This window comes from Pseudopipra pipra, chromosome Z, assembly GCF_036250125.1.
Source record: "Pseudopipra pipra isolate bDixPip1 chromosome Z, bDixPip1.hap1, whole genome shotgun sequence".
NCBI classification, from domain to species: domain Eukaryota; kingdom Metazoa; phylum Chordata; class Aves; order Passeriformes; family Pipridae; genus Pseudopipra; species Pseudopipra pipra.
In genome coordinates, this window is record NC_087581.1 from 9,381,826 (window position 1) to 9,404,063 (window position 22,238).

Below are 22,238 nucleotides of genomic sequence, written 5' to 3' on the forward strand. Positions count from 1 at the left end.
AATCAAAGAAATGAGCTGATAGGGACACCAGCCTGGCTGTTGTCAGCTGGCACTACAGCAACATGCTGGGGTGGGGCTGTGGGAGCAGGGGGTAGAAGCTGAGGGGAGAATATCCTCCTGCAGCGAGGACAGGGGTGGGAGCCCAGTGATGATTGTGGAGGAAGTGGTGAATAAAAGTTGATTCTGGTGTAGGTAAGACATTGGAGGGGATATATCGTTCACAGCAAGGCTGGCTCACAAGGAGGTAGGAGGTATTTGAACAGATGGGAGGATAGTGGCATTTCCACAGCTAAGTCATATAGGCCTCTTCAAAATCCCACCCCACACTGTGAAAAGACACTGTTTTGAAAGATGCAGTGAGTTGTCCTTGAGCAGAACCAGCAGTCATACAGTGCCTTAGATGCTAAAGGCAGAGAATCAGTATTCGGGAAGGAGGTGGGTGCTTGTGTTGGGTGCATGAAGAGGGGGGACAGAGGATATATGAACATGGATCAGCTGTTCAACAGGAAGATTATCTTAGCAGTAGTGTGTTGGATACCCCTGGAGCAGGCTGTGGGGCTGATGTACAGTGCCTGTAATTCAGTTGCTTCTTGCAGGATGAGTGCCTGCTGCTGCTCACTCCCAGGAGAGAAGTGTCAGTACAACGTGAGTGGATATGATTCTGTGCACAACACTTCTGCAGTCATTCTTTTATGTAACAATGTGACTTTTATTTTTGGGAAACGAGAGATCAACGGGTGTTTCAATCCCCCACACTTGTACCAGAACTAGTCTTCCTTGGAAACTGGATTCATTTCAGCGAGGGCATCGCTGAATCTTGCGGGTTAGTCTGGGGGTGAACAGGAGAGATAAAAATAAACGGGGCAAAGAATCTTCTTGGAGCTGGTTAATTATGTTGAGTCCTGAGCTTTTTTCCCCAGCCCCCCCCCCCCCCTTCTCCACAGTCCCGCAGGATGCCAGGAGTCAGGCAGAGCTCTTTTCCAGCAGAGATCAGCTCACTGCGCTGCACTGCCTGCTCTCGTAATGCCAAAGGAGTGCGTTTTGTCTTTAGTCAGATTGGCTCCATCAGTTCGCATTTCCTTCTGAATGGATAATAAAGTGGAGAATCATTTTGAGGCGAGGAGTGAAGCGGGGAGGCTGCGTGTGTGTGAGGAGCTAGGCAGTAGGCAGCTGACGAGGAGGAGTAAAGTAGCAATAGCTGCACAGCTTTCTCTCTGCCTCTGAAGTACAATATTTTCTGTTGAGTCACAACTGAAGAGAAGGATGAAGTTTTAACTGTACTTGGTACAGCCTGAGAAAGGGAAAAGATGCACTGTGGTGGGGAACTAAAGAATTTCTGTTGAGGGATGCTCCTGGAAACCAAAAGGATTTCTTCATTTTTGGCTTTTACAATCGTTGGCTTCTGCTGTTTTTTGCTTTTTGGATTTTTAGTAGCTGTTTGCATTTTTTATCCCCTTCAAAACATGCCTTCAACTTTATGTGATTTCTCATCCTAGTGCTGCTGTGGAACGGGAAACTCTCGGTGCCTTTAACATTGCTTTCCCTGATACCTCAGATGGGACACCAACAATATGTTGATAATCTCCATAGTAAAAGTTCATTATCCGGTGAACCTTTAACAAGATTAGGAATCCTTCAGGACCTGTATTTTCTATGAGAACAAGCTATTGTATTCTGTAGTTTTCTATTAATTCTATAAATTTCCTTTACATTTTAACCTTTTGTTTTATTTTGAAGCAGCAAGGTAAGTGAAAGATTGGAACAAATGAAGTGGCTGGGTATAAACTGCAAGTAGGCAGCAACCAAGGAGAATTGCTCTTTATTTTTAGAGTGGGCTCTGTGTGTGTTTACTTTAGCAATACAATAGCTCCATTGGAAGCTGACTGGATTTAAAAATGTCTTTGTAAAAGCAATTTACACTTAGTATGTTCCTTTGTATGCTCTATTTCTTAGTTTTTGTTTTCACCCCTTAGATACTAATTGTAGATGTCTTATGACTGGTATAATTGAGGTTGTGTCTGTTTACTTCTCATACTTTTCTGTTAGGAGGGTTTGTATCTCAGCTGGAATTTGACATCAAAATCACTATGGGAAGAAGAGTAAAAGGGAAAGGGCTTGGGGATAAATTAAATTTGATCACTTGAAAAGCAAATAACTTTAAGTAATTAAATTACTGGTTTGATTCTCCTGAAATGTCACTTAGAAAAGGCTTGCTTTTAACACAGAGTGTTTGTCATTGGCCTGATTTCTTGTGCTGAGAAGCTTGTGAGTTGATGAGATGGAATGACTGGCATGCAGGAGCAATGAGGATGCTGTACAAGCTCGTGAATCAGAGCAGATGGTGTGACTGTTTCAGATATCTTTTCAGTTTTCCTTCCATTTATATGGGCAGCTTTCTTTTGCTAATGGAGCGAGCCTTTGGGGGATAAACCTCAAGACTTAATACAGAATGCTGAGGTCTTCTGTCCTCAAGATGAAAAGGAGAAAGCTTATAGAAGTAAAGCTGCAGTTTTACCCCAGGAGGATTTTAGTTGCCGAGTGCTGCATTTTAGTAGCATGAGCTGGAAAACCCTAATTCCATTTGCTGCATACATTACTTTCACCCATCCCGGCTGAACACTGCCAAGTGTCTGCCCTAAAGGAGTGCAGAGCAGGTCAAATCAGTGAGCAAGATTGTGTAGCGCCAGTTAGTACAAGGGCTGTGCTCTCTCTGCCCTGACAACAGAAGTTGGGTCTCTTAATTCATTGGTGAGTGCTGCCTGTCCATCTCCTACCTGAATGTCCGTGTGAGCTGAGGCACTGTCACCTGAAAAACCAGCTGCAGACCTCCTCAGGGAGTCATCAAGTGTTTTGAGGAAATTCTTAAGGATGTGTTTTGTGGTGGTTCTTGCCAGAAATGCAGGACTTGGAGAGTTCACACAGTAACTCAGCACTGGGCTGTAAGTTGTCTGTCTGCTTTCTTGTTAGAGGTAACTGAATAGTCACAAACCTTTCCCCAAAACGTGGCAGACATTTCCATCAGATGCTTCTGATCCCATGGCCAGCCAACTTAGCATGCCCTCATACTTTTGTTTCAGTCCTTGGAGCTGTTTCCTTTAAATAAGGAGTTGCTTCTTGATCCTGGCTTGTCTTTTCAGTATAATGCTTGGTCCTTAGGATCCTGATTTGGGATAAATCTGTTTTAAGGAATAATTAGTGCTTTAGGTTGTCCTAGACAAACCATTTAGTGGTTGATTCAGCTGTTTACAAAACCCCCAAGCTCTGGAAATAAGGGGGCTGCTGAACTTAGTTGCTTCTCCATTTGCTCTTAAACTGCTGATAGCTGCTGCTCAGGTTTTGTTTTCTCTTCTAAGGAGTGAAGAAACTTTTACATAAGAACGACAGAAGCAGCTGTGATTTCTATTTTTGGTAGTCAGTTATCCTTTTTGCCTTTTTCTCAGCACAGCATTGTCTCAGAACTAGGTAAGTGCCTTAGACTTAACTTGCTGCTTGCTAGGCATGAGTCTTTGCACTGCCATGGTCGGCAGCTTCCAGGCTGTGCCTCCCTCTGCGCTTGGGGACAACCCCTATTTCTGTCTCTGGATGCCGCCTTTTCCTGGCTGCCAGGTGGTGACAGACCTCATTTGTTACTGTGAGCGGTGCATCGCTGTGCCAGCCACTGCTGCTTCCAGCTTGCAGGAAAAGCTGTGATAGAAGGATGCGCTGCAGAGGGAAATGAGCACGTCTTGAAGGATAGAAGGGCTGCCTGGTGCTGAGGTGCCCTCCAGGGCTTCCCAACACAGCTGGACTTACGGCCTGGGCAACTTAGTCCTTCTCCATCTGTGCTCACTGAAGGGATGTCGTCTGGATGACTGACATTAGTCCCATTTTGGAGAAAGCTGAGACACATTTAACTTTTGTGTTGGTCCCTACGTTAGTAGAGGGTGCTAAGGAGTTAAGGCAGGGAGTGCTATCTCCTTGTTCTACTACATAATGATACTCTTTAATTACATTAATTTAATTTCATGCTGTTTTGCAACAGAAATTTTGACATTGAGAAATGCACTCAGAACACTTCAGTGGGTGTTTACACTCATAGTTTGTGATTTTTACTGTTCCTTCACTTTGTAGCTGCACTGATAGCTTGCTCGTACAGCAAGATATTATTCAGAGGTTCTTTTTTGTCTTGGTTGGATGGCCTTGTGTAAAAGGTAAGAAATAACTGTGATGTGGGAGGTGCAGAACTGTGTAATATGCAGTATTCCGTGGATCATTTTTCCACCATGAGGGGGACTGACTGACCGGACCTGACCTTTTATCACATCTATCAAACTGCTTTGGAAAGATTTCAAGTGTGGGTTTTTTTTTCCTTGTACGTGTCAGGTGGGAAGTGTGGCTGTCATTGATACCTGCATTGAAGTGTTCTGTCACAGTTTTTGCTCAGCTGTATAGAAACAGATGTTGTAGGTACAAGAAACCTGGAAAATACCATTGGAAGTGCTAAAAACTTAAGAAAGTTTTACAGGTGGGGGCTGTCCTGAACAAGAACTTAAATTGAGGCTATGCTGCAGAGGAACTGTGAAAGGGTTGATGAGGAGCTGAGTAATAGTTCCTCTGCTCACATTGTTTTGTTTTTAAAATTACTTTTATTCTTTTGTAACTACTGTCTGTTCAATGGCATGGATGTATTTCATCTTTAATCCACTGTGGTGTTCCATGTGTCTCTTCTGCAGCTTACTTTTAGCCAAAATGCCCTGAGGTGAACACGTTTCTCAACAGTATGTTTTATTCTCCAGCTGTCCTGCTTTTTGCCCAGGATTCCTTAGCTCAGTACTTTTTTAGTCATGCCAGGACTCAAAAGTTAGAGTTTTTGTTAGTTACCAGGACAAGGTTTGAAGAGAGACACATTCTTAGAAGCAAAGCTATAGTGCCACATTCAGATATGATCCAACCCAAAATTAAATGTAATCATATTAATTAGAAAATTGCAGGCTCCTCTCCAGAAGTCATCCATCAGCAAAACTGATGGTAACCCTTCATACCTCTGTCAAGACTTGTTGTTAGGATTATTTCAGCAATTTAAAAATGCTATAATATTCTCAGGAAGAGTCAATGTTTCAGCATGCAGAGTGCTGGGGCGATGTTGCTATGGCAGCCCTAGCCATGATTTTCTTTCTCTTGTTAATGCCAATTTTTTTTATTCCCAGAATGTCCTACATTTTAGTTATTGGTATTCTTCATTTTTAAATGGTTCTTTATAAAGTAGCAAGACCATTTATCAGTCATTTTATTCTTTTCCTAGTGTAATTGCTAGTACAGGTAATACAATACCACTTTGTGTGGAAGATACTGTAAATATAATCTAATAAAAAAGACTTCACTCAGTAGCACGAATCAATAGCCAGAGAGGCTGCTGTGAAATGTTTTTCTGATCATAGTTAATTATTTTTATATCTCTTTGCTGGTGACCTTGAGGTACCACCACCTTCTAGCATGATGTTGTGGGGTAAAGGTGTCTCAGTATTTACATTGGTGTGATGAAAACCAGACAGCCAGTAAAAATGTCAGTATGTCAAACATTGGAATAGGCTGCCCAAGTGGGAAGTGGTGGAATCAGCCTCCCAGGAAGTATTTAGAAGATGTGTAGATGTGGCACTTAGTTTAGTGGTGGCCTTGGAAGTGTGGGGTTAACAGTTGGACTTGAAGGTCTTGAAGGTCTTCTCCAACCTAAAGAGTTCTATGAGTTTGTAAGATAAACCCACCTCATTTTAGCAGAGGTTTAATGGACATAGGGTGTGTGCTTCCACTCCCTTTTTTTCCACTGGACTGCAGCCAGTTCACTGCAGTGTGGGGTAGTGCTGAAGGCACCACAGTGCTACCTTTGTTTTGAACCATGTTGGTTAGTGGCTCACAGAGCTGAAAGCGCTGCTCAGAGGGGGTTGCAGCCATTTCCCCTCCCCCTGGGAAGAGCCTGGCCTTCCCCAAGTGTCCAAAGTGTATAATATGACTGATCCCAAGCAGAGATAACATAATTGCATTTTATCCCTTCATGGGATTTCTCATGTTCTCCTTTCTCCTTCATGGATGCTGGCATGCCATGCTTTTGCTCCTGTTGTCATGGCAAATCCATGTGTCAGGAGGAAAAGTAACTGTTGTTCGTGGATTATATTACATTACATTACAAGGATATTTCATAAGTGTGTCCAGTGACAAGGTAATAAGCTGTGCAGTGTTTGTGGTAGCTCATGTGTTTCCCCTGTTAAAAATCTTAATATATCAGCTTTGTCCTCATGGAAATAGCAAAATGACTCAAACATCCTCAAGTAAAGCATCAATGTGTTCCTCATGTTTAGCTTGAGCACTGGTTCATTTTGAGAATTTAGGGAACATAGAAATGATGGTACCTTTGTATGCTGCTCTCCAGCCTGCACACCCAGAGACAGCTGCATTGAACTGAGCGTAGAGTTCTTCTGGAGAGAAGTGCTTGCTAACAAGGCAGTCAGAACAAACCTTGTGTAGTCAGTGAAGGCTTGCAGCATCTGGCAGGATACCAATATCCAAATACTCTTTTTTTTAAAGACTTGATTTCTTGTTATGTGTTAACATGATTCCTGGAGTGATTCTGGAAGAGAAAAAGACTTCAGCAAGGATTTGCATCTAGATTAGATTTTTTTTTTCCCCCTGGCTGAACCTGCAGTAACTTTCATTGTCACTTTGCACATCAGTGCTGCAAAAAAGAATGACCCCAATGCAGGCAACCTGAGAGGAATAAGAGATCTTTACAGGGCACAAGTGACTGCAGAGCACCCAAGTCTGGAGCACTGGTGGGACAGGAGCACCCACACCCTGGGTGGAGAGGAGGAGTGAAGGACCCTGGCAGGAGGTGCAGAGGCACTCTGGGGACAGCCCACAGAATGAGGTGGGCGAATGTCCAGAACTCCAGGCCTGAGTGTGGGTTTGGGGTTGCAAAAGGCAGGGAATGGAGGAAGAGGAAGCCTGTGGGAGAGGTGCAAAGAGGGCGATTCTCTTACTTGGTTCTTGGCATTCGTCTAAGTGGGCAGTGATTTGCTCTTTGGTGGTAAACAGCAATTTCTGTTCATTTCCACCCACTGTAGGGAGAGGTAGGGAGGCTTCCCTCTGAGCTAGAGCTGCTGTCCATGTGTTCTGCTCCGACCTTGTTCCCATCTTGGGAGGAAACAGTTTCTGTCCTTCTTGGGGTAAGATGGAAAGGTACTGATGGTATTTGATGAAATCAAGGATTTTTTTTTGAAAATCTCCTACAAAATAGGTATTCTTGTATATCTATATATACCTACATATACATACATACATATACATAAACCACAAACACTGTATATATAAATAAAAATGACAGCATTGTACTGTTTGCACTTGAGCTTCCAGCTTTGAAACAGCTGCAGTTCTGCAAGAAAGTGTTCAGCAGGCAAAAGTGATTTCTATATCAAACTGCTGCTGTTGAGTGTTGCAGCGGACAAAAGAAATGAGAGCAAACACTGCTTTGAATTGATTTCTTATTTTTTTTTTAACTGAAATGATCATTAAGCCCCTCTGATGCCTTGAAAGCTGAGTATGGAAGGAAACATGATGAAGATCGAGCTTTCTGAGGGAAACCTTGCACAAGCATAGGTAGGCTTTTCTCCTAGCACTTGCAGTTCAATATGCTGGATAATATTTGAAATGAGCATTTCTGTGTGCTACCCTCAAGCAACACATGTAGGGAGCCAGAACTGTGGAACCCTTTTTTTTGGCTGCCATTGAATCGAGGTGCTTGGTCTCTGAGGGTTCACTTCTTAATACTGGTAGAGAAGTGATTTTCTGTTGTTAAAGATCAGTTACCCAATCAAGTGGAAGTAGCTAAACTGTGTGGAAGAAGAGAGTCTGAGAAAGTATTTCTTATGTCAACCCTATTCTATGGGGGAGTAGTTAGATAAGAAAGACATTAAAAAAAACTAAAATTTTTTTCTGGACCAATGGCCTGAAAGTTCTATAAAATTAAAACTTGTTTTCTTTTAAGCAGCCATCAATCAATCTCACAGAGAATTTGTTTAGCCTACGTAAGGGCACGTGCTGCCTTTGGTGTGGTAGTTCAGCTGAGATGCTCAATGATGGGACTTCAACCTGAAGCACAGATGCAACTTCTATTATAGCATATTAATTAAGCTCTTATTATAGACATTGGTATTTGCAGTGCTCCTTCCTCCAGATCAAAAAACACTCTCTCCTTTCCTACCCACGAAATGAAGCAACAAAAGTGAAAACAAAATGCTCACCACGATGAAAATGCTCGCTAACAGGCAGCATGCTCGCTGCTGGCAGCAGCACAGCCAGCTGTGAGGTGGAGCTGAGGACATGTTAGGGAGGATTTCTGCACCTCAGCAGCTTGGGATCAGTGCAGGTGAAGAAACTTTGAGTTAGTGTTTGAAAACTTCGAGTTAGTGCTTTGAAAATGGGAGTCATTGTATGCGCTCCCAAAAAGGGACCAAGATGAAAGCTTCTGAGAGATTTTGGAGCAAATGGATGTGATGGTGTGATGATTAGGTTTGTGCATTGTGAAGCTTGAAAATGTTTGGGGTTTTTTTTGAGAACTAGAATGGAAAATAGGTACTATAGGTCTTATTCCAAATTAGAATATGAGAAAGAATATGTGCTTCAGCAGCAAGTCCAAACTGAATCATCAAATACACTTGTGTTCTCCAGTCACAGTGGCTCCAGGAGGTTCTCTCTATGGATCTCTGTCTAACTTACACTCTGGAGGGAAAAGCTGATTGTTATGTTGCTTACTAAGTGCAGCAAAGACACGTGAAAGTTTGAAGTAGTTAACATAGTAAGGGTTTTTTGTTTTTATTTTGCTCTTTGCAGAGGGGATTTAAATCGGGGAAAATGATCCACTGCAAAATCTTGGGAGTTGAAGTGACATGCAGAATCTTCCTGCTGTCAGCTCAGCCTGTTTGTGCATATGCTGAGTGTGGCATATTTAACTGCAGGTTAGCTCGGGAGCTTGCAAGCTTTGAGGTTTTTTGGGTTTGCTTCATTTTGGTTTTGGTTTTTTTTTTTCCTGTTTGGTAGCAAAATATTAAGATGAAAGTATTAAAATAGCAGAAAGGTTTTACACTTGAAATCTGTCATCCAATCTTTCTGCCACTTTACATCACTTTGTGCAATTCCTGTGGGCTAGCTGGTAGTGCGCCAAGTTGAATTTGATTTCTGCTTTGGTTTGAAGCAAGAAAGGATGAGGATTGTGAACTTGAAAGGAAAGGAAATGTGCAAGGATAGAATTTCTAATGTCGGAAATTCTGTATTCAGAGGGGTAATTAAATCACATAGTGCACTATTGCCAGGAACTCAAGCTTAGAGTAATTTGAAAACCTTGTAGAAAAAGGGAATGACCACAATTGCTTTTTAGATCTTTTTTTTTTTCTTTCTTGAATAGAAGAGGAAGTGAGGAACACTTATTTCTACAAAGAAGAACCTGATCAGGGGAGGTGGCCAAAAGCAAGTCTGTAGTACTCTAAATAGCACATTCTCTTTCTGTCTGATTTTATGTGTATGCTGTTCTTGGTTTTTTTTGTTATTCTGCTGCTTAAGTTACTTTGGCTATTTCTATCTGAACCAAACCGTAATGTTTTTTCCCCTCTTTCAGTAGCTGCTTCATGACAGAATAAAAACTGGATGCGAGTTGTGATTGATGTGTGCTTTTGCAGCTTGTAGCACTATGAGAAACGCAGGTGCAGCTGATGATGTTTGCTAGAAGTAGATTGAAAAAGCAAGAAAATGAAATTTCACTTCTGCACAGAAAACCTGTTGTAAAACTGTGGGGCAGGAAGCAATTCCGGAAGCAAAAACTCCATTTGTTTCTGCGGGACAAAATGAAGAGGCTTCTTCAAGGCCAGGTAGATGATAATTCAAACCACGCACATCGCTGCCAGCTATCCCCAGTGGAGATTGAAACAGACGTGTTTGTTTGTGGAATAAAGAGGAGCCCCGGGAGCACTGAATTTTCCGCAGCTGGAGGGGACTTTCATCAGGATGGAGGACGTGATTCCAAAGGAGTGAGTGAAGTTTGTGTTGGTGAGGTGGAACTGAACTGGGATGGCTATGTGAAAATACCATGTTCGGTTCAACAGAACAAGAAGGACTCACAGGGAAGCTCTTCTGATGGTATCACACAGACCTCGTCTGAAATAAAGAGCAGAGTGTCTGAGGGGCAGGACCTTTCTTCCCTGAGCATTACCATGAGCTGGAGGGATGCAGCTGAAAGGCAAGGGTGCTTTCCCCAGGAAAAGCCCACTGCATACAAGAGCCGTAGAAGGCAATCAAGAGATCGCTCAGCTGATGTGGTTGATTACATTGTTAAAGAGCTCCAGGGAATAAGTCGAATCCAGACGGAGATCGCAGAGCTCCGTCAGCACCTCACCTTGATAAAAGGCTCAGTGGATGAAGTCTCCAGCTGCGTGGATACAGTCCTGAGCGAGATAGAAGGCCTACAAAGTGGTTCCAGTGGCAAAACCCAGGGTACACATGCTCGAGAGCCAAGAAAGGAGGTACAAAAGGAAGAACCAGTATTATATTTTTATGGCATCCCAGAGAAAGATGGTGAAAACACAGTAGAGCTTATCTGCAGCTTCTTGTCTGAGTATCACTGCTTCAATGGTATTCAGTGCAGTAAGTATATAAAAGATGCTTATAGATCAGATGTGGGTACAGGCAAGCCATTAATGCCAAGACCAGCAGTTGTGAAACTTGTCAGTTGTGAACAGAGAGACTTTATTTTACAGAAGTCTATCCTTCTACAGAGCTCAGGGGTCCGGATTGCTACCAGTGAGGAGCAAAAGCGGCAGAATGGCCAGAAAACAGATTCGGTCTCTTTGCAGTCTGGCTTCAAGACAAATCATCACAACTCGGTGAATCCTGTTGGAGCTCAGAGAACTGATGCAGTTGGGCAACTCCAGACGGACTCATTCCAGGTTAAGTATAAAAGCACGAGTAGGAAAGCACAATGCACAGGACAGAGACCTGATTCTGTGCAGAAATCAGCCAAGGAAAGCAATTCGGTATCTGAGACTGGAAAGGAAACACAAATAATAAGCTGCGGTGAGCAGCCTTCAGATGACAGTGACATTCACCAGGTCCTTCATGAACCTCTGCAAAATCCACAGGTGACCAATTTGGCCAAATCAGGTGATGGAAATCACTGCTGCTCATCTGACTCTTCTGGCCGTGCAAACCAGATGTGTGCTTCAAATAATGGTGGTGAGCACGGGCTTGACACTGAAAATGTCACTGAGAATTGCTCTTCCCTTCTAGAAAAAGATGAGGGCATAACCACAGAAGAAATTGAAATAGACTGTGATACTTCATGCAAACTAACCAGTGCAGAGAAAGTTGATATTCAAAGAGAAGATGTTTCTAGTGGGGTGACAACCATTAGCTATGATCATACAACAGATGAAATGGCTGATAGTAGTGACAGCTTGAAAGATATGATCCAAATGGACCTGAATGATCAAGATCCAACTGATCAGGTCTTTAGGGATGTCCTGGAAAATTCTCAGTATTTCCTTGACCATTCCCGGGATAACATTGATCTTGTAGACATGAAGTTTTACACTAATAAGCTTGGGAAAGCTATTCACCACTTCAGGTCTGCTCTGCAGGTGGTATTTCATAAACTGGAAACAAGTGATTCTGAAATCCTTTTGGAAAATGATAGTGGCTTACAGATGGATGATGACAACACACTTATGCTGACCAGTTCAGGTATGGGTGGCAGCTCTGACAACTTTGCAGAAACTCCTCCTAGTCAGTCGTCTGAGAGCCAGGCAAACACAAATGTCAACAGCGAAGCATCTGCTCAGGTGCAATTTGCTCCTTCCAGTCTTTCCTCTGTTCCTCATGAGCCTCCTGTTTCCAGTTTGGTGCCATCATCTGACTGTGAAATCCCTACTGGGCAATGCTTACCTCCTGAGGAGCTTGGAGAAGATGTGAACACCCTACCTGAGCCAGCAAAGGAGTGCAGACCCATGAGCCTTGACAAGGTGTGCGCAGAGACCATCTACCTGAACAAGTGCATCAACAATTTCAAAAATGTGCTGAGGGAAAAGAGACAAATGCGTAGGAGACTCTTAAAAGAATTAGCACAGGAAGGAAACTGGATTTCTGCTGAGGAGACAAATTCAGGTAAAATGAAAAAAATGTTTTTAAGGAGATGTCAAAATCTGATATTTGTGCAGCCAGCAGCCAAAACCTCATTATGTGGGTGAACAGTTTATTAGAAGTTGTGAGCAAATTATTACAAAGACAAGTACATATGCTGTTCAACACTACTGACAAAACTGCCTAAAATTTATTGTGTAACACACTAAAATGCCAGTTAGCAAGCTTCACCTCTCTCTCTCTTTTTTTTTTTTTTTTTTTTTTCCAGACAGGAAGATTTGCAGTGCTTCTTCAAAATAGCAGGTGTTAAGGTTTTTCATCATAATTCGTGACTTGGTTTCTTGTTAAATATAATAGCTAAGACATGTGATAACAAAGTGTGCATTGGAGCTATAAGTATCCAGATTTGCAGTTTTGTGAGTTGAGTGGATCTAGACTTCAAGTGACTCTATCACGAAGTGGGAGTTCTCAGTGTTTAATCACTGCTAGGTGTTACCCTAGTACAGACCTTTAAAAATAAAAACTAAATAAAACCAAAACACACACACAAAATGGTTGAGACTTGTATTTTGGTATTTTTTCTGTAACTTGTCCTCAAGATGAGAAATTGTTCATTTCTGTGGAACTACATGCCTTACTTCCAGCACAGATATTGAAGAGCCCATATGAGGTGATACAGTGGTGGAGCTGTGCTGCTAAATCTATCCCTGAGCATGTGGGAGATAGAGCTGACCAGCATCTTTTGATGGGACATGTTTTGATAGGCCTTGATTTGGTAAAACAGAACCTAAACTTGAAATGTAACTCCATCTGCCCCCTTCCTCTCCAGGCATTGAGAACACTTCCTTGGTGTCATCTCTGTCCAGATCGCTACACAGTTAAGGGAAGAGGCTTTGTTTCAAGAGTGGAAGATATTTGAATTGCAGCTTGAAATCCTCACATCCTTATTGTGAACTTCTGTGTATCAAATACTATGTTCACTCTTCCTGCAATCATGAAAGCTAGTCAGAGTAATCAGAGGGGTCTTTTTCTGACTGAAAGAGTCATCTAACTCCAAGTGCTTTTCTAGTGACTGTGCTTTCACTGTGAACAAACTGTCAACCTGTATTTGACTTCTGTACCGATGACCTTCTGAGTTATGCTGATCATAAAGCTAGTGAGGGAAACATTGGGATTTGTTGACAGGCTTGGCAGACATGCTTTTTTTTTTTTTTTGGTAGTGTTGGCGTGGTGCTCAAGTCTGGACATATGTCCTAATTTTAGGACCTGAAGGAACAGCCAGGGGTTTGGATTAGCATATATCACAGTACAGCAAAAGTATTGAAATAGCCTGTTCTGGATGTGAGAGGAGGCTGATCATCTCAGCAGAGTTTGAGCAGTACAGGCATGTTCACAAGGAGGGAAGTAGCCAAAACAGTAAAGGAAGAGAAGGAGGAACAGAGCTGGATTTAGTACCTCAAATCTGGCTCCAGGGTGAATTGGCATTCCTGAGCCTCCCTGGTTCAGTTCTCCTGAACATCATCTAGTGACGTGACAAAGAGTTGGTGCTTGTGTGACACTCATGTAAAGGTGGATCTACATATTAGATTTGGCCATTGAAGCTATAAAAATAAATGTGTGATGAAATCGTGATGCAGGAAATGTGCTCTGAGAGATGGGAGGAGTCAAATGAGTCAAGGGTAGTGGAAAACACTGGTTAAAGGATAAGAAAAGGAAGAGACCTTGGGGAAAAAACCCTGGAGAAGATGTCAGGAAGCAAAGTAGTCTAGACCCTCAGAGCTAGGCAGGGAAGCTGTTTGGGAGTTGTAACTAGATGATCTTTAGGTCCCTTCCACAAGCCATTCTGTGATTTTGTGACTCTCTGAAATGGTGTTGTTCTGGCTCTGTGATTCTGTGACTCTGAAATGGCGTTGTTCTGGCATGCATTTTTACAGAAAGAGAAGCTGCAGTTTTATGTCCTGCTTTGATGTACTCAAGTTTGAGCCAAGCTCTTATTTTCTTCCTTTGGAAAAAGCATCATACTTGGAATGCAATGAAATCTTGTTGGTTTGCCTTTTTTCCCAGCTGTAGATGAGTGTTTATGTCTCACTTTAAAAATGTAATTTGTTGTTAATAGGCTTTCCAGTTCCTGAGTAAAGTCCACTGAAAACCCAATTCTGCAGCTGTGTTTTTGGTTCTGAACCTGAACCACTGTGGTACTCATGTCTGCTCAAAAGTTCAGTTCAGGGTATTTAATTAAATATGTTTGGCAGCAGCTTGCAGCAAAGGAATGGATGATAACTTTGAAGGTGTTGGTAAATCTGCATGTTTTGGTGAATCAGAGATGATGCACTGGCATAAAGGTTTAACTTATTTATAGTTGTACACAGATGCAAATTACCGGAAGAATTTGGAACTTGGCAGATGCATAATTGTTGTGTTTAATTGGAAGTCAAAAGAGAAAAAAAATAAAATATCCTCTGAAAATCTGTGGAAGCTTTTAAAATTTGAATTTGAGAAAGAGGAAAAAAAAAAGTGAAAGTGAAGATGAAGATAGTTTGATTTTTTTTTAAATGAAAAGTCCTGAAATAGAGATTTTTGTAGATGTAAGGTGACTGCTCAAAAGTGGAATAGTGAAAGAGTTCTGTGATAGGCTTTTAACCAAGTTAGTGACCATTGATGAAGTGCACATGCTGTACTGAGACACAAGATTTTAGATCTTTGTGTACAGTTGCTCAGAGCTTTGTCAAATTTTGTGTTTGGCCTGAAACTGTCCCTAACGGCCTTAAATTGATGTGGCTCAGAAATCAAGGATATGTATGGAATTTAAGCTAAAATGTTTTTTGTGTTTGTTTGTGTTATTTTTTTTAATTAAAAAATTAGTCTACTGTAGGATTTATTGCTTTGTGTTTGTATAAAAATAAGTTTGACCTATATTGGAGACGCACTAGTGCCCTGAGGTCTTAAAATTTGGCAGTGCTAGTCTGTGTCAAGGAATTTTCTGTGGAAAATCAACCCCAAATGAGCGAAGTGAACACGCTCTTGAAAAATGTGTAGCTTGCATATGCTCACTGGTAGCTTGGTACTGTTGAGCTGTTGCACTGCCAGAGACTCCATCTGTCCTCAGTGATTTCCAGCCGGGGGCTAAAAGCAGGGTTTCCCCGCTCGACGTGACTGAGAGCCAAGGCAGACCTGAGAGGGGACACAAGTCCAGGTCTTCTGCATCCTCTGCCCTCTGAGACTCCATGAGAGACATCAGGAAGGACTAATTGTTCAAATACAAAGGAGTTAAAAACCCAGAAATGAGGAATATCTGGCTCTGAAACACACTGAAACAAGCGCACGGACCAAGTCAGGAGAGAATTTGGCTTGGGTTGGAAGGGCTTGGGGTAACTGTGCAAAAAGAAGGACAAAACCAGAGGACTTGGAGTATGTCTGTCTAGGTGAGATGATTTTCCCTAACAGAACAGGACAGGCAGGAAGATGATATTATATATAAAATATAAAATTACTTCAGAGGAAAACAGTCAGAAGTGTCCATGCCTAGCAAAACATATGCCCACCTGAGTCTGGAGTGGACCCCAGATTTCCTCAGCTTCTCCAGGTCTGTGCCGAGCTGACTGTCACAACACAGCACTTCTGCCACACCAGCTGTTGGGTAGAAGACAGCAGCATCCTGCTGCTTGGGATTTCTCCTCCATGAGCTCCAAAGGAGAAGCCTGCAGGGTGGTCCGGAGGCTTTCTTCCCTAATGAGCATCCATGCAGGCATGTCTTAAGGTGGAAAGTAGGGGTTTTATTTTAGCTACAATCCAGCACTTCATTTGCTAAAGTAATTTGACTTCTCCTTAGCAATTGAGTTAAAATAGCTTCTCTATTTTCCTGTCTTAGTGATTGCATGTCTGTAATTATACCCATGTAGACAGTAACTTCAAAAACTATTTTTGCTTTTAAACCAGTTTGAGTGTCTCCTGTTGCCATGAAGATATTCCTTACCCTCCATCTTTCATATGCAAATGAGTAATATTATTCTTCTGTGCAGGGAGAGAATTATCTGATTGGTGGACTTAAAAAATATCATGTCTGTACCGGAAGTTTTGAGTATGACTCTCATGTAACTTTACTAGCCCTGAAATTACCTATCCATAAACATGAGATTTAGTGTAGGAGGCTTCTGGATTTTTTTTTTTCTCGGAGGAAAATTGCCTAGATGTATAAACCCAGAAAATATCTCTCTGCATTACGGTATTTGCAAAAGCAAAATGTGTTCCGTGGGAGCTGCCGGTTTCCTCATACTGGGCAAAATGTACAGGGGGTGAGGAGGGAAGCAGCAGGGATGCTTCAGATGCAGGCAGTGGATGCAGTCCGGGGGAAAGGAGGAATCAATTTTGTTTCTCTCTATAAGTACAGATTTTCTTACTACAGATTTTCTTTCCTGTATGATAAGCTGCTCCAATTCTGTGTTAAGATTATTTAAAATTCTTCAGTTAATAAAACAAGAACTGTAACTCGAAAAAGAGCTCTCAAAAGCATATGTGTTGATGCATGTGCAGGTATGGATGAAATCTGACTAGTTTAACCGAGATTGATTGAAAGAGATTAGTTGACTGGTGTATGTCCCAAGAAGTGCATGGGAAAACTCTTCGCTGCACAAATGTTTTATCAGCTTGTGGCAAACCTTTACCCCAGTTTCTGAAATCATTTTACAGATCTCATGGCAGAAATCTGGTCTATTAACTTTTGTTCCTCTTCTTCTTCTCTTTTTCTTTTCTTTGCAGAAGGAGGTAGAGGAGAGCTCCAGGTTGTACATGTTGTCCCTTGTAACCAGCATCTCTTTCTGAAACCCCTGTGTGTGCATGACTCGTCTCCATGTAGCCAATTGCTCCTGCTGAGAGGCTGAGGTTCAGTTTAGCATGTCATGGTTGTCAGAGGCTTTGTTTAACACTGTGTATGAGTTAAGAGTCTGTTCAGTGCGTATTATCTTGGACAAAGAGGAGAACATGAATGCTTGGAGTGATCTCCTCCCTTTGGTGCTCTGTGGGGTGTGTGTGATGTTCACAGGCACCGTGTTAGCAGAGTACAAGTTGTTTATCTTGTCCTTTCCAGTCTTCCTTTTTATGAATCTTATTTAAACCAAGTATATATTTGTTTTTCTTCAGTTATATTATTTCATTTCATGTCTGTCTGGTTCATACACTTAACATCAATTACAGTCAAAAGTACATCTATGGGCTATAAGACTGAGATTAAGCAAGACTGGATGCTGAAAGGTGTTCACTGCAGGTCCTAGGTCTTTTTAGGTAGCTACAGGCTTCACTTTGCTTTGAGCAGGGCTCTGTGCCACATGGGAAGAGCAGAATTTTTCCCTTTATACCTACAGTTATTACTTCTCTACTCATGGACTGGTTACCTCTCTGCTTATTACTCTGTGGGCAACAGGTGACTCTTTCCTCCTAACGGGATCTGCAGAATTATTTTATTGACTGCTGTGTGTTTTGTCAACAGTTGTGTTTGTAACTGTACCTCATACAGAGAAATTACTGTCTTTTGGATCCTCAGCTGTTTTATTTTCTTGAATCCATGCTGCATGGATTCAGTGCCTGCTGTGCTTCTCCCTCTCCCTTTGATGTATGAGTGAGGCTAAATCGGTTTCCTGGAGTAGGCTGAACATTCCAGGGCCTTTGGGCCTCCATGCAGATCTCATCCATTGAGTTTGATTAATTTGCATTTCTGAACTTCATTGGTTCACGTATCAGCAGTTTTGTTTCATTCTTACTGGTAAATATCTGTCCATTAATGCTTTTTCAGGAATTTTTCACCTCTGGGATAAGCGGTGTCAAATACTTGTGTTAAATTCCATCTTCCTCTGGCTTCAGTGCAAACCACTGCAACCTCCTTTAAACTGCTCATCTGGCAATTAGAAAAGTGGTACTGGATGATACATCAAGTGGAATGAGTTTCCTTTGGGGCTCTTCAGTCCTCAATTAAATTGATGCTGTTGCAGAATAGAGAATGAATTTAAAATAATCCCTTGACTTGTTGCAGCTTTGGATTCCATGTAAAATGCAGCATATTTGAGTTCAATGAAGACATTGAACCACAAGACTGACTCATTTAATTCGGAAAATTTAGTTCAGTTTGACAAAATGCTCTAATTAGGCATGACCAGAAGTTTAATTTAGACAGTGAAACAGTTGCTCCTTGTTTTAGCCTGATTCAGATTAACCTATGTCTAAACTGAGGGGTTTGAGATTTAATAATAACGCATGGTATTTGAAAGCAAGTTAGGATGATTTTCAAAACAAATAAAAGTCATTATTTTTTTTTAATCTTTTTAAATAAAGCATCATAAAGCAGCTTTCCATGTTTTACATCTGTTTTTATCTTGAGAGGATAATGTGTTAGACACAGTACTTAAATGTGATGGAAAGTTGCATTGTTAGGAAGTCTTTTATGTGGAGAGATAGATTTGTATGGAGGGCTAACAGATCTAGGGATATTATTCTGTTTTCTTATGGTACTCCAGACTTGGTGATTTTGTATTTTTAATTTTTTTAATGCCTCTTCGTCCATTTTATGGATTTTTGCCTCTACAGGAGTACATAATTGTTCTGGCTATTAAAGTATCATCTTGTGTATGAGAGAATTTGCAAATTTAAAAATTACAGCTTTGTTAAATAACTTCTCAGATTACTTGTAAGGCTAGTTGGTGCTTTTCTTAAGAAAACAAAACTCCTATTAGTTTCATATTTAGGCTTCACCAAACATTACCTTCCCTATGACTGAATACTGTGCTTTAGATGATCATGTCTGTTACCTTGTTTAATCCAGGGCCTTACATTTATGCTGTTCTGTCACTGGCATTGTTTTGCTAACTGATTTTTGGTAGATAAGAAACTTTAATTGCTTGGAGAAGACCTTTCAGCAGCTGATTGCAGCATGCTTTACTGTGAGTGAATATGCTGTGGTACTAGGGGTGACAAGCACTTCCCCAGCTGAAGGTATTTGCTGGACAGTAGGTGTAAAAATGTCATCCAGCAGCATCAGAAATAATAATAAAAAAAATCAAATAAAGATGTGATGGGCTGTTTTGTTTACATGTTTGCTTCTCCAGCATTTCAGTGCTCCTTCATGTGCTTACTGGAGATTTAAAAAAAGAAAATATTTTCAGATTCAGACTGGTCTGGCTGCTTTCAAGGAAAGATCAAGTGACAGAGATGTGCAGAGAAGATGCATAAGCCAGCAAAACACTTTCTGTGACATGCAGCATGTGGATGACTGGGTGTTAAATGTGTCTATTTTCCCTTTGCCTCTCCCGTTTGCTTTGGGAAGGACAGTGCTAAAAGCTCTCGCAGTTGTTACAGTGTTCTTCTCACCTGCCTGTTGCTTCCGCTGCTTGCCCAGGCTGTGAGTGAGTCAGGCTGCTGCTGTGGGCTGAACTCGAGCAGATCCAGAGCTGTGCAAGTCCTAGAGCAGCTGCTGGAGCCCTGCTGTTCCTGGTCCGAGTGCTGCCTTTGGAGGATGGGAAACTCCTCCTCTGCAGCAAATCCATCTAATCAACATTGCCATTTGCCTTCTTTAAATGGAAGGGAATATATGAAAAGTTCCTACCCACAACAGTGGTGCTAACTATGGATTACTTTGTTTAACTGACAATAATGGAGGTGTCTGGATCCTTGAGCCAGCACTTGTAGCTAATGAAGCCTCTGGTTCTTTGACTGCATATGTCAGTGCAAGAAGAGGCTGCAGAGGACTTCTTGGTGACTGCCAGTGCTCTGCCACTGTGATATTGTGCCATTACATCTTATATAAACCTCCTAATTTTCTTCTTTAGAACTCGTTAGGTTTGGTGTCTGCTTCTCCTTTTGAAAGGCTGCTACAGAACTGTCATGGTGAGGCACCTTTGAATTTTCATCCTCTGTTTATGATTAGCTGCAGTTCTGCTCCCATTCTCCTGCCTATTGAACAAACAAAGGAAAAGGTTCTTTTTGCTAGAGTAAGCAAGATGTTTTGTTCTCCTTCAATAGTATTGTATTTACATCCTCAAACTGCTTTTGCCGTTTTTCTTTGTGAATTCCTTTTATTTTGATATAGGCTAAAAAGGTTTCATATACCTTTGCTAAAGGAGTCTTGCCAGCACAGTACAAAGGTATTTATGCTTTTAGTTCTGTGGAGACATTTCACTGAACATACTCTGTGGATGGTGCTCTCTGCTTACATGGCCATATCATAGAGGCTTTTGGTCAGTGTGATGACTAGGACTCAAGTCCATTGTCACGTGCTTTTCTCCACTGAGGATCACCCTGTATGCAGTCAAGTTCACAGCAGGCTTTGGGACTTTGACCTTGCCGTTTGTTTCATGCTTAATCCTCCATTGTTGCAGTCTTTACTGCCATCAGTTCTTTCCACTGGACATATGTGTTCAGTATCAATAATTCCCCTGTGTTTGTCATTTCCAGATTTTATCAGCAGATCCTGCTTACTCCCACTAGCTTCCTTATTGCGTTGTCCATGGCTGGCTCAGTTACAGTTAGTTGTTTATCCACCTTAAAGCTCCTTCCTCCTCCTCAGCTTATCCGGCCTTATTAACGTCACATGTCATTGCATTAAAAGTTTTTTATTGAAATGAAAATTCAGCTTGTCATTCATTTTACGGTATAAAGAAAAAATAGTTGCTTTGTGAAACAAAACCAAAATGTTTTCAAAATTGGTGCACCTCTGTTACATTTTTTTCTGTTTTTCACTTGCCTCCATGTTAATTCTTTTCTTCATGTTTGCTCAGAAGCCTTTCAAGCTGTTGAAGCCAATAATGATCCTACATTAATCCGGATCACGCGTCTTTCCTCCCCACACACACCTTAACTGTGGATACTGCATTGCCTCTTCTACAGTCTCAAGGCATCAGTCTCTGTTTGATGGATGTCAGGGGCTGATTATCTTGGCATTTTCTCAGGGAGAAGGCTGCCTGGAGCGAATTACCTCTTTACATTGCTTTCAGTAGGTGATAACTCCTGTTTCTCTACACATCCATCACCTGCCTTGGCCCTGCATCAATATTGTCACTTGCTGGAAGCTCTTTTGTTTTGTTCTGTTGTACCCAGATGACTTTGAATCTTGACCCAAGAGATGGACTTTCTCTTGTTTTCTTGTTATTTGCATGACTAAAAGGCTTGGTAAAAGTAATTAAAATACATGAGCAAAAGTATAATTTATCTGGAACTCTTGGCACTTTTTACTTGGCATGTTTAAAATCTGGGAAACGATGGAGGTTTGTTTCCTAATTGCACTTTCTGCCCTCCCTGCATCCATATTCCTGGGTGTTATCTGTTGACTCATGATTGGCTGTAAGAAATGGTTATTGCTCAGCAAGTTAACAGCTTTCCCTGGATCTTTTTTCCCCTGGTCTACAGGCTGCAGTGAATAAGCTGTTTTGTGGTCTTTTAATGTCTCAAATATCACTCCTTTTATTTAGAGTTTCTCAGGTAAAATGATTGAAAACTTGTTTGTTAAACTAATTCCTTTTGCCAATAAGTGTTGCCACCTTTGTTTGTCGTTCTCTGTCATTCATCTCAGCTGAACCATCTGACATCAAACTCAGTCCATTATAAAACCTTTGTCCCATTTAATATTGCTTCCTAGCCACAGCTCTTCCAAGTGTTCAAAAGCAAAGGTAGAGATGTCTTCCCCTGTGTGCTCAGAAGGATGTGGTTGCATTTGCTTCATGGAATCTTCTCTCTTGACCAGCAGTTGGTTTAGATCCCTCCAGAGGAAATGCAGGTTTCAGGCTGAGGGGTTTTGGAAGCACAGCTTGGAGCAGCGGGGCCTGATGTGTTACTCTGGTTGTGGGGAAACATGCACTGTGCTGGACTGTGGGTCTAGGCCTGCTCTGCAGGCCTGTCTGATCATGTAGAAATGTCTGTTCCATTGTTTATACAATGGAGTGTCCATTCCATTATGGATAATGTCATCTTGTTCAGTCTGTTTAAACGTAAAATAATAAAAATTATGTGGTCTTTAAATCTGCCTGTCCCTGGAGTTGTTGGACTCACAGATACAAAGTTTGGCCTTATGCTTCTGTTCAAGCTGAGACCTCAGATAGAGACTTATT

The 22,238-nt window shown here is 41.6% G+C and overlaps 1 protein-coding gene across 5 annotated transcripts in view; it reads left to right on the plus strand.

Annotated features, from left to right (window-relative positions):
* Positions 1-1,016: 1,016 nt before the first annotated feature.
* Positions 1,017-22,238, plus strand: part of LOC135407052 (protein unc-13 homolog B-like) — a 109,650-nt gene continuing 88,428 nt past the window's right edge. For 2 of the 5 annotated variants that reach the window (XM_064641754.1, XM_064641759.1), the window contains exons 1-2: positions 5,453-12,177; positions 16,909-16,931. In XM_064641754.1, the coding sequence (XP_064497824.1) occupies positions 9,735-12,177; positions 16,909-16,931 (2,466 nt within the window). In that variant the 5' untranslated portion in view covers positions 5,453-9,734. Of the gene's footprint in view, positions 1,745-5,452; positions 12,178-16,908; positions 16,932-22,238 lie in introns of those variants that run through there. The other 3 variants (XM_064641755.1, XM_064641758.1, XM_064641757.1) reach the window with 3 other exon arrangements.